General features: G+C 39.7%; 1 protein-coding gene across 6 annotated transcripts in view; it reads right to left on the bottom strand.

Moving 5' to 3' along the window:
• The window catches only part of arhgef28a (Rho guanine nucleotide exchange factor (GEF) 28a), a 51,801-nt gene that overhangs the window by 16,991 nt on the left and 21,919 nt on the right, over positions 1–12,891 (bottom strand). For 3 of the 6 annotated variants that reach the window (XM_019360652.2, XM_019360651.2, XM_025908987.1), the window contains exons 10-22: positions 10,050–10,156; positions 9,665–9,936; positions 9,404–9,587; positions 9,195–9,303; positions 8,166–8,252; positions 5,953–5,995; positions 4,901–5,002; positions 3,540–3,663; positions 2,705–2,840; positions 2,561–2,616; positions 2,419–2,479; positions 2,164–2,293; positions 1,944–2,059 (exon numbers count right to left, since the gene is read on the bottom strand). In XM_019360652.2, coding sequence (XP_019216197.1) covers positions 1,944–2,059; positions 2,164–2,293; positions 2,419–2,479; positions 2,561–2,616; positions 2,705–2,840; positions 3,540–3,663; positions 4,901–5,002; positions 5,953–5,995; positions 8,166–8,252; positions 9,195–9,303; positions 9,404–9,587; positions 9,665–9,936; positions 10,050–10,156 — 1,527 coding nt within the window. The remainder of the gene's footprint in view (positions 1–1,943; positions 2,060–2,163; positions 2,294–2,418; positions 2,480–2,560; positions 2,617–2,704; positions 2,841–3,539; positions 3,664–4,900; positions 5,003–5,952; positions 5,996–8,165; positions 8,253–9,194; positions 9,304–9,403; positions 9,588–9,664; positions 9,937–10,049; positions 10,157–12,891) is intronic. The other 3 variants (XM_005454507.4, XM_013274070.3, XM_005454509.4) reach the window with 3 other exon arrangements.

The following is a 12,891-nucleotide window of genomic DNA, read 5'->3' as shown; positions in this document are numbered from 1 at the left end:
CACAAGATTAGACGATAACAGTGAAAAAAGCTTCACAGTGCAATGTACTGAAACCACCATCAGGGCATCGGTGAGGCCTGAGATTTAGAGAGAATCACAGAGAAGTTGTTGGAGAGACAGCAACAATCCACACTTAAACTCTTCACATGTGAAACTCTGGGATCGCATTTTTGATCTTCAGTTGATCCTAGCAGCACTGGGTACCCCGTAATCCTTCGTGTAACCGATCCTCTGATGACATCAGACCAAAACAAGTCAACTTTAGTGACTATATGTTACTTTCGGCTGCTCCCTTGTTACAAAGGATCGCCAGAGCAGGTACTTAAATGTTTAAGCAAGAAAACCCCTCTAAAGTCAGATGTTGGAACTCTGAGGGCACTAGCTTAGTGCATTTCAGTAGGAAAGTCAGGAAAACAAGGGCTGCTCTAACTTTACAAATCCAAGTTGAGGGGGGCATTACAGATTAAAATTCTGACTTAAATATTAGGTTAACCAGTGTGCATAAAATGGCTAGCTGTCTGTCCCGCTATGTTAGCCCTTTGATGGACTGGCACACCCTCCAGGGTGTCACTAGTCCTTCTGTGACCCTGCACTAGTTAAGTAGTTAAGAAAAAGGATAGATGCATTTCAAATATTGGACAAATTGCTATGAAATCGGAAAAAATGAAAAACATTGCAACCACCATTTCCACTAATGGTTTGACTGAAAGTTGGAATGCACTAAAGATTTTACAAATGCTTTGATAAACACTGAACGTTAATCATAAATCATACAAAAAAATCTAGCACAAAATCTTGCCCCTATCATATAGCCTCCATAATAATTAAAAAGACTAAAACTAACACTGAAACTAATAGAAACAAAACTAAAACTCAACATTTTTAAACAACAAAGACTGAAATAAAACAAGAAATTTCACTCTGGCCTAAAGTGGATTAAAAGCAAAAAGTCAAAATGAAAAAAAAAACATCAACTAATAAGTAAATAAATAATTAAATACAAAACTATAATACTTCTGGTTAACATTTTAAAATATTATTTGTATTGTTAGAAGGTTATAAAAAACTAGGAATGGTTTTGGAGAATGTTTTCCCAAGTTTAAGAAGAAAGTTTTGGGAAAAAAATAAAAGTGCCACTCAAAACTTTACTAGATCTCTGAATCATAATCATTGGGCGTCCTACGCTATAAGTGCGTCTCAGAGTTGGTAAGGATAACTGCCCTGTGAATATAAAAGTCTAAAAACAGTGGAAGACCCCCCGATTCATTTACAGACTGTGGAATGCATGTTAATGGTTCACTAAAGCTGTGTAAATCTGAGACTTGTCTGACACACAAACACACGATGCCTTCAGTTGCTACAGGAAAACACACATATCTGTGCTCTCACTAAATTTCAGTACATTTTCTTCCTCAAAGCATCTCCTCTCTGATCAGATGATTTAAAAAAAAAACCTTAAAGTTAGTTTTTAAATATGCATTTCACTGTTACATACAATTTTTTTTGTATTTGGGGATCCTGAACGCATCTTTATCACGCCTTTCCTGCAACTATTCCATTTGAAAAGAATATATATTCATTGGTTCTATTTTAAAAGTCAAATATAATGACCAAAAATGGGTGGAAAGCTACTTTTTTTACAGTAATATTATAATCTAATCTTTTAGGAAATAGGAATGTTTTACATTTATTCTTTGACACCCATCTGCTTCCAAACATTTCCTGTTTTAATTTAAAGTAATGGGAGGAACTGTGATGCCTACTCACCAACTATATGCCTTTGTCCCCCATAAAAAAATACTTTCAGTTTCTGAATAATATTCTTACAGTTTGACCTTTTAAACTGCACCGATCAGCTTTTTCTTGCAGCAGCAAACAATGAAACAGAAACTGATCTGTTTCTTTTTGGCTCTTTTAAACAACAAGCCCTATTCATGCCTTACCCTCTCCAAAGGACGACTCGGTGGAGGTGGAAGACACTGGAGTTGGCAGGAGCTCTTCAGATTGGCTGCTCAGCTTCAGGGTATCGGACTCTGTCTCTGAACTCTCAATGAGTTGGCTGTACCAAGAGGAAAAACACGAACAATCGCTACTTATCTGTATTTTTTTCTTTTTTAATGAATGTCACCACAACAAATTGTGTAAAAGATAAAGATTAATAACCTTTCCACGTTGGGGAAACTTCGTGAGAGAGACTGCGTCACGGCGTCCTTCTTCTCCTTGGGAGTCATGACAGGTAGAGAGGTAGAAATGGGGATCACTGAGTGAGAAGGGCTGTCTCTCACTGTGAAGTCTGAGGGGGTGACGGGAAAGCAAAGCAAATTAGCCTAGATAACAATAATCATCCCAAGTTTTATAAACAGGAAACTCTTGCATGACATGGTTAAAATCACCGGCGACCAAGTGTTGTAAACTCACTCTGTGGAAGGGATGCTGTCCTGTTCTTCACCATGGACACAGCATATTTTTCCTGATGTTTCTAAGTAATACAAATGAGGGAGTCTGCTTACAGCACATAAACAACCGACAAATGGACGATCTGCTTTAGGCCAAGACTCACCTTTAAACACGGGGGGACAGATTCCTTACAGCCCTTATGGACAATCGCAGTGCAAGCTGTAATGGAAAAAAAACACCATTTTAAAGTTTTTATACATGAAGAGAAATTAATATAAATGCTCTTTTGAATTGAAGTTTTACCAACTTGAGCAATGTAGTAGGTCCTTTCCAGAAGCTGGTTTGTCACACACCACACACACCGTGGGGCCTAAACAGGACCCCGTCGCAAAGCGATGTCCATTCGGCTGCCTGTCCTTGCCTTCTCTGTCCTTCCCTTTCCCCTTTGAAAGCCACGCCAGAGACATTGGAGTCAACAAAGAGGCCATACATACGCGAGGCGAAACGTGACTGACAGTTACACCTATAAACTCAAGCCCATGCAGGACTTAGTACAAAAGAGGATAAACATCTTTGTGAAAGTTTCTATTTGCAGGGTAAACTCTCCAACATGCGAGCGGATAAACGAGGCCACCAGGAGGACCCGCCTTTTTCCAAACCGTAAGAAAGTCCACTGACACGGAAATGAAGTGTGGTGTAAACAACAGACACAAGCAGGGAGGGCTTCCACTCTCTGTGCTGACTCAACAACAGGGGATTAATCATTAAAAAGGAAAGAAGCTGGACATGTTTGGTCTGTCCCTCTGACCTTGAGTGCTTCCCAGAAACATTTCCTGGTTCGTGTCTCTCAGAAAGCAAAGACTTGAGTCTAGACGTGGGAATCACCCAATGACATAAATAGTCTTACAAGAACAACACAAATGATCCTTTAATCTACGAATTTCATCACACCAAGGCCTACAGAGCAAACACCTGAAAACACTGCATGCCCTTTCAAGGTATTATACTGAGAGTTTCATGTTGTAGCTAAAGCCAGCTTTAATCTACAACAAGCTGAAGTTATGCGAGTTATTCTTTACATTGTTGTTGTAAGTAAAACTTTTATAGGTGTAACAGCAGGACTCTTTGTGGCTGGGGTTTACCTTGCTTTTGTTACGTGTACTGGACATCCTGCTCTTGAGAAAACTGAATGTGCGGATGACTTTGTACTTCTCCGACTCCGTTTTGGCTGGAATGTTGTATTTATCCAACTCCTCCTCTTCAATTCTGTAGACAGGTTGATGTAAGCAATGCAGTTATTATTATTTGTGTGTGTGTGTGTGTGTGTGTTCTGCTTACTAACTGGACTGAAGACATAAATTAGTCACCGTGCTCTGATTTCCTTCTTGCTGAGTCAACAAAAGTAAACCAAGCATGACAGGTTTGTTGAGGTGCATACACTCTTACATGCAAGTAGTCCACAAACATAACGGCTATATGACGTGACAAAATATCGTTTCAGCTGATACTGTGCAGCATGTTGTTTCTGTTAGGGACAGGAACTGAAATAAAAGACTGTACAAACATTTCTGTTATCTACCGTGGGGGAAATAATTATTTGATCCCTTGTTGAATTTGTCAAATAAACATTCTCTAACTTTTATGGTGGAAAGAGACTTTCTATCAACCAAAAATCTAGAAAAAAAATTACAAAAGTTATAAACTGATCTGCATGTTATTGGGTGAAATAAATATTCAATCTCCTTATAGCCAGAATTCTGGCTCCCACAGATCGGCCGTTTGCCCTCTGTGGATTACAATCACTCAATCAATTACACATTCTCCTGTTGTCAACCAGTTTTTTCATTCCAACTTCTCCACCACCATGGGCCTGGCCAGTGAGCTGTCAAAGGACGCATCAGTTTGACAGAGAAATGCTGAGTATGATCCAAATAACACCATCTCCACAGTAAGGCATGGAGGTTGAAACATTATGCTTTGGGGCTATTTTTCTGCTAAGGTTACAGGACATTAATGCACTAAGAGACCAATGAATGAATCTATACTGTACCAAGCCATGTTTTGCTTGGGGATCAAATACTTATTTCGCTAAATGACAAGCAAATCATTTTTTGGGGTTGATATTCAAAAAAAAATTGAGACTGTTCATTTCTTTGTCAGTTAGAAAACTTCAAATTCAGTAAGAGATTAAATAATTACTTCCCCCACTCTACAAACACAGACCAAAAAACAAGTTCTCCATTTCTGCAACACTTTGCTGTGAAAGCAAGTAAAAAAAACTAAGAACTGTTAGAAGTTAGAGACATGCATGACAAAGAAAGACATTCGGTGCATATTGTTAAAAGATCCTAATTCTGTTACTGTTCTGCTGTTAGAGGAAATGTGGTTTGTTGACAGGAGGTACACGTGCTTTAAGTTTTGTTTCGTTTTTTAACGGTTAGTCTTTTATGTCGGATGGTTAATGACGCGGAAACAGGCAAACAGAGGTTGATCCCCCACATACTCTTTGAGAAACTCAGACAGGGTGAGATGTTGTAGGGACTCTGCCAGCTCCATGCTGCCTTCATCATCAGCAGACTGGGCACGCTTACGAAACTTGATCTCCCTGTAAAGAACAGCGCCATAACAGACCATGTTTATATATTCTCTGCCACTAGAGTAGCTTTGTATGAGTCACAGTTCAAAATAATCCTTTTTTATCCAACACAGGGCTTTGGTAAAACAAAGAAACAAACAAAAATAAACCCCAAGAGTTTTCTTTTGTAAACAGGAGAGCTGAACATCCGATTGGCCATCTCTGCTCCAGAGATGATCACATTATCTACTCTCTTTGACATCATAGAGATCCTGGAGTAAGGAAAGCTGTGCGAGTGAGTGTTTCAAGCAGTCAGAATCCCAGGAATTTGTCTCACAGGGATTACTTTTGCATAGTTTGTCATCATTATACAAAACTATGAGCATCTGCCATTGTTATAAAACATCCACATAACCAGAAAGTTGAAGCGCAAAGTAGGTCCACTTAAAGGTGATTGATAAGTAATATCAATTGGCTTTTCTTTTTTAATGGAAGAACTGGAAACTGTGCTTCATATTCAAATCATAAACATTTCAACATCAATCCATATCCCTTTCAACTCAGTGATGAAAAACACAGAGCAGCCTTGTGACACTGACAAAAAAATCAGGTTGGGCGTAGAGCAGGGTCATATTGATATCTCTGCGTCACTACCTCTTTTGTCCCTGGAAAAAAAAATAGATCAAACACCAGTAATGCCAAAGAATAGGCTCTGAGTCATCAGGACAAAAGAGCTTTTCATAAAAACCAGCAGCCAAGTTCACAGAGCGCCTGCTGTCACCAAGCAACCTGGTCATGACAGTTACCTACATATGCTGCCCTTGGGATTGCAAATTTATTGACGCATACGGCACTTTCAATTAAGAGCCCCGAAAGGTCACATCATTTAGTGCTAGGAAACAAAAGGAGACAGAAAAGAGACCCTGGAACACAAAATAATCCTAATAAGGTTGAGTAAATTAAATGCAGTGTATAAATACCTTTTCTCATGTGACTGATCTGATATACTCGAGGCTCTTGGCTCTGTGAACACAAAAAAGGGGCAGATGTTGCTAAAGTTGAAAACAATAAAAAATGATTATTTACAACCCAAGAAAAACAGCAGGTAAAGTAATATTCAGACTAGGCAACAAGTTTTGTCGTCAGATTTGTCAGATTTTATTTCCATTCTAGAGAAGCTGTTCAGTTTCATATGACAACATTTGAATACAGACACAATTGTTATGCAAAGCAGCAAAGATGGTCCTCAGGCATCGAATCAGGACAGGACGATAATATGAAAGGCAGTAGCACAGACAGACAATCACAAGTGCTGACCCGTCAGAGACCCACAAGCAGTCATCTTTTATTTAATGGCTGCTAATGTGAATTCTTCTTGCACTCCCCTCGAACGTTCTGATTACAGCGAAGGTGTGTCGTGATTACGAAAGCCATACACAGACACAAAGACAAGCCAAGGTTATTACAGTTTGGTGATTCTAATTGAATTCTCTTTTTTTCTAATCTTAACTTTTAATTTTTTGTTTCATGTGTTTTGATGAAGAGCATTAGAGTATATTTTTACATTTTGATGTTTTTTTAAGGTTAATATGTGTTTTGTCTAAAGTCCGTATAAAACAAGAATAAATGTTTTCTGAATTTGTCACATTGCAGAAAGTTGTGTTGTTAAGTGTTTAACGTATATGATTAAAATATGATGAACAAATGAAGAAACTCAAGCTTTGTGAGCATTTGCAAAGACAACAATACTACGCCCATCTGTAGGAAAGGTGCAGCCTCTCAAAAGTTGAAATACCAGTTGTGATTTGGTGAATGCGTAACAGAAAATAAATGCATTCTAGCGGCAGTATTAGAGTTTAAGCCAAAAAAGATATTCCAGGCAACAATGCCCTACACAAGAATCAACTTTTCCAGCAGACTGTTAATTCTGTAAAGATAATAACTGTGTGGCCAAGTAGAGTAAGGCTGTCAATAACAAAGACCCAAACATTATTTGGTAGTATTTCTTTGTCTCTCTAGAGTAAGATTAAATTGACAGATATGCTCCAAGCCGTCTAAGTTGAAGTGGCAGTCATTGTAGAAACTATTCTCAAATTTCAGGTTCATGTTTCTTTTGTAGTAGTTTATGTTTTGCACAGAAATAAAGGCTGTACTTTTATGATTTGTGGGGAAAAAATAATTTAAATATTATACGCATCCAGCAGGCAGTGTAATATTACTATAGGTTACTGTTACTAACTGGTTTTCCCTCATTGACAATTTGCAGTTTTTCCTCAATATCAGCCCTAATTACCCCATTATATAAACTTTAGGCTAACATTGAACCTTAGTTGATAGTAAATAGCAAGCTATCATAGTACCGTATCATCCCAATGGAGCACTTTGCTCTCAGACTGCTAGCTTAGTTGTGGTAGAATGGGAGGCAGAGCCTTCAGCTTTCAGGCCCCTCTTCTGAGCTCCCAGTTGAATTCAGGAGACAGACACCCTCTTTACTTCAAGATTAGGATTAAAAGTTAAGAGCTGGGTCAGGTGTCCCCGAATCCTTGCTTAGTTACGCTGTAATAGGCCAGGCTGCTGGGGGCTCCCAATGATGTATTGAGTGTTTTTCCTTCACACTTGTTTTTATACACCAATCTGAATTTAGTCATTAATTTAATCATTCACTATTATTGCCCTCTTTCACAGTGTGTCTTTTGTGCTGTCTCCCTCCACTCACCCCAGATCGCAGCTGATGGCTGCCCCTCTCTGAGCCTGGTTCTACCGGAAGTTTCCTTTCCTTCCCACTGTCACAAAGTGCTTATGAATAGTGGGACATCTGATTGTTGGGGTTGTCTCTGTATTATTGTAGGGTCTTTACCTTACAATATAAAGTGCCTTGAAGCAACGATTGTTGTGATTTGGCTCTATATAAATAAAATTTAATTTAAAATTAAATTGAATTATATGACTATTACTGCTTTTTTTCCACATTATTACCAAACTATTACCATGTTGTTACCAAGTTTCAATATAAAATTCTATCAATTTATAACTCAAGCCATTTTTTTTTTTTTTTTTTTAAGAGTTGAATCAGTTTACAATAATAACCTTTAATCGCCCCTCCCACAAACATGCAAGCATTAACAGTGACAGCGGCATGCCGGCTTTGCTGGGCCTTAGCACAATGAGACGGGTGCAGGTGTCCAGTACTTACTACCAGGGTGGAGCAAAGACAGAGATTTAGACAGAGAGAGGGCCTGAAGAAGAGATCGGCTGTGGCTGACACTGTGGAGCACGGCATCTACAGGGCACAGTGGATAGAGGACTGCTCATAGATCAACTAAAGACACTTGAGACTATCAGCATGTACAGTCAACTCTAAGCTAAAAGCTGTTAAACAGTACTTCTATTTCATTCAGTTTTGTAAACTTGTTTTGAATAAAAACTACTAATAACAACTACGTAAAGAAAAACCTTAAACTCTGATTGACATTTTGAAAAATAAAGTGGCTTTTTTAACGGTTGCCACTGTCATGTCTACGCATTTCATATGAAGCTGGAGGCAGCAGCCGGTTACCAGCTGGCTCACCATTTTAACAGGAAACAGCTAGCCTGGCTCTGCTGGAAGCTAGCAAAATCCATCTAATTTGTTTAGTCCGCACAAAGAACACTGTTTAAAAATGATAAATTGTGTTTTTCCAGGAGAGGTTTTCTGCCAGACTATTTCTTGTCTAGGTCTGGTACACTCATTGTGATGTCAGGACTCCAGAAATAACTGACTCCAGCCAAGAATTTGTCTGTCACATAGAAGCACCACTTTTTTATTCAATGCATAACGTGCTAATTTGTGGACTATAACTGTTGCAGGTAGGTTAGCTTACACCCACTGTTTCGACCCTTAGATAAAGATAGATATTTTTTCTCTGTACATATATTTACTATACAGACAAGAGGCTGAATGTTCTCAAATGCAGGAACGTGAACAAGCATATTTCCCATTCAAACCACTACTTAATTTACTTAGAGTTGACTGTACATTATATTAGTTGTAAGGCTATCTAGTTCAGCTGATCTGTCACTTGAAAGCTAATTTAAAATTAGCTAAATATAATTCTCACCGACCAACGATGTGAGACTACCCCATCAGTGACAGACAAAAAAAGCAAAATAAAAAGGTTAATTGGAAATGTTGTTAGTCATGTGTTAAACTTTTATCATGCTCAACGATCTGAGCGTTACTAACCGGGGCTGATATCTGAGGCTTGGTTATCTCGAGTAAAACGAGCTGGACGTAAGCTGATTTTGGAGGAGTAGGAATAGGATCGCAATCGAAGGCCCTCGTCAACCAGTTCCTACATGAGAAACAAGTAATGTTTGAAAGCATTAGTATAAAACTTGTAGAGCACTTCATGCTCATAAGCTGAAGTACTTGATGAGAGGATGGTATATTACTTGTGAAGTGGGTTCATATGCTGATGCAGACTGGCTACGGGTGCAAGTGAGATCAGGAGAGGGGAGAGGGAAAGTTTCCTCTTTGTCTTCACTTCTCTCCACATCTGACGACAGCGGGGAAAGTGGAGACTTTGGCCCGACGCTTTCTTCTTCGCTGTCCACTTCCAGAGCCACCAGACTGGGACTGGAGTTATAGATGACAAATTAGTTTGACACTATCCGTACTCACAACGCACCGGAGAAGACATCTGATGTTAATACCTGAGGTCACAGGTCTCCATTGGTGGACTGCCTCTCTGATCGGTCTGCTCGGAGGAGGCGGGACGGATCAGCCTTGTGAGAGCCAGATCGACAGGTGAAAGCAGGGGAGAGCAGGATGCAGAGGATGGGTAGAAGTCTTCTGAAAAGGGCGGAGGGGTATCGGTGGCTAAAAGAATTTCCTCCGAGTTGATGGTGTCCCATAAACTGCCATCTGTCCCTGTACTGTCCCTCGTCACTCCGCTGACATTGTACTTAATGTCAACATCATCCGCCTGAGGTGAAAACATAAGGCGGGAGAGGAAAGAGCAAAATAAAAGAAATTTATTGAGCAGCAAAATTAAAAAATGAAATTTTATAATTAAAAAGAAAGAGAATGACGTATGACCTGTGCGATGGTGTGGTCGCTGCTGTGGATCGCAGAGAGCAGAGGGTGGGCAGCTTCCTGAGTGAACTGGCTCTGTGCTTCACTGGACGGCATGCGATCTCCATTTACTATGACAAGCATACAGTTCAAACTTCAGAAGAGATTCACTTTGGTTTAGAATAATTCAAACAGACTACTTCTTCTTGTCACACACACACCACTTTCTTAGTAAAGATCAACTACTGCACACTCTTGATTACAATAATTCCTCCCAGCATCAGCCCCATCAGCCAGAAACTAGAGAGAGACGGCTCTCAAGAGCAGGATAAAATAATCAGGCGACTTATCCACACAAACAAAGCAAGAAAACTTCACCATGACGTGGTCAAAAAAGCATGTCATCATGATAGACCTTTAAATCATTTTTGCTTCTCTCTCCTGCTTTTTTTCTGTTATTTGAAGTCTTTTTTTTAACCATAATTCAGTCATCCTATTGCCTAAATGTCATGGCTTAACACGAATAAAGCAAAAATGTGATGACCTTTAAGGGGTTGTTTTTATAGAAACTTCTACATATGATCCTTACCGGCAGTCTGTTTGTTTTCTGAGGGGAAAAAAAAAAGCAGATTACTGATTTGCACTGAGTCATGCTCACTATCACTCTCCCTCTCTCTTTTCTTCAAGTGCTAGGTCAACACAGTGTTTATGAACACTCATTCGTAGCAATATTCAGAAATAAAGGCAATGACCTTGGTTAGATTTTAGTTTTGATCTCATAAAAATCCAATGATGAAGAATAAAAGAAACAATGTTGCCAAAGTTTTATATCCATGTGCATGGTTTTTAAGATTTAAGAGGCCATAAAGCTCCTTGAAATCAGAGTTGAAGTTGTTAAGACTTGATTTTTTGTTTTAATTCATTGACTGCTCGGCACTGAAGAGAGAGGCATCTCTGTCTTAATCTCATCTTTCAAATCTGATCTGTTTTCCTTTTGTCGCCATATAAATTTTTTGTGACATTTTCTGGTCACTGAGCCTATACATGGTTAGGATCTGTTTGTGCGTGCTGCCTCTGGCATTCAGGAGCTATTCTGCCAATTAATAATCTCTTTTTAGGGCGACATAACATTCATATCTACTTTGGCTTAAAGTTTCTAAACACTACATACTTTGGTATTTAGACAGAAGTGAGGTTTTAGGACTGGTCAGAGTTTGTCTAGAAAGGAACAGTTAGTTCCAGGAGGCTGACGCAGGAAACTCTTTTCTGCGCTAAGCTCTTGGGTTTGAAACTCAATGTTTTTTTAAAAATTTATTTTCTGGCACTTACGTCAAGGTTCATATCTTGGAGTTAATGACCAACAGGGGGCGACACCTTTGGCTGCATATAGAGTTTTGCTTGGCAGTGTTTCCCAACTACAGTGCCACGGCACATAGGTGTGCCATGAGAAATGATCAGGTGTGTCGTGGAAGATTATCTGGTTCCACCTGATTTGTACTCTAAGTGATCGGCGTGAGTAACGGGCAGAACAATTACATTCTCTTCCACTAGAGGGCAGTACAACTACCTGCTCTAATTAAATGGGTTGCCAATTGCCAGTAAAACAGAAGAAGATGAAGAAGAAATGACATAATAGTCATGCTGTGAGTGAGACAACACAGCGCGTAATAGCAATAGATAAATATTTGAAAAGAGAAAGTAGTCAATCTGACCTGGGTCCTGGAAAAAATTCCAACCCAGATGAAGTCCCTAACATGAGTAGTGGCCAGAAGAAAGCAAAAACGATATAATGGGGACAAACTGAGCCAATTCTGCTATAGCTGGTGCGCAGGGAAAAATTATCAATATGCTTTTTGTGACATTTTTGTTTGGTGGTGTAACGTGCGATTTTTCTAATGTAAAATATGCGCCCTGGCTCTAAAAGGTTGGGAAACACTGGTCTAGAGTCCTGTGCTCCCTCACTACATGACCTCAGTAGACAGTTTTCTGATGACTCCCAGAGGACAATCACTAGTTTCAGACTATAGTGACTAAAACATGAATTTCATAATGTGAATAAGTCATTAGCCAAAGAGCATGCGGTGCTCTTTCACAGTCAGATCCATACCATACTCATCAGCTTGGGTTTCAAAACACTAAAATCATAAAAAAAAGCTCAGTTTAAGTCTTCATAACATGACTAACCAGTGGGTGACATAAAATTTGGTACTTCTTTTATAGTGTCTATGGTCCCAGCAGCTCCCTTATTTTGCAAGGGGTCGCCTTAGATACACTCACTGACTCCCTGAGGGGTTTGTGGGTGATAAAAAGCTAGTATACTGACCAGAGGTGGGAGGTAATTAAGTACAAATACTTGGTTACTGTACTTAAGTAGAACAGCACAATTCACCATTACTCCACACTTCAAAACATTAAACCAGTTTGAGTCTAGATGGAGGAAAACTATAGCTCATGAAAGATTATCTCATTGGTGTATCCATTATGAGGGCTTTCTGCATACAAAGAGATGAAAGAGGCATCCATCCATCCATCCATCCATTGACTTCCGCTTATCCTTTTCAGGGTCGCGGGGGGCGCTGGAGCCTATCCCAGCTGTCATAGGGCGAGAGGAGGGATACGCCCTGGACAGGTCGCCAGTCTGTCGCAGGGCTAACACACAGGGACAGACAACCATTCACACTCACATTCACACCTAGTGGCAATTTGGATTATCCAATTAACCTATCCCCACAAACTGCATGTCTTTGGACGGTGGGAGGAAGCCGGAGTACCCGGAGAGAACCCACGCAAACACGGGGAGAACATGCAAACTCCACACAGAAAGACCCCGGCCTGATGGTGGAATTGAACTCAGGACCTTCTTGCT

This window comes from Oreochromis niloticus, linkage group LG7, assembly GCF_001858045.2.
Source record: "Oreochromis niloticus isolate F11D_XX linkage group LG7, O_niloticus_UMD_NMBU, whole genome shotgun sequence".
Taxonomy (NCBI): Eukaryota; Metazoa; Chordata; class Actinopteri; order Cichliformes; family Cichlidae; genus Oreochromis; species Oreochromis niloticus.
This window is presented reverse-complemented; position numbering and strand designations above follow the sequence as displayed.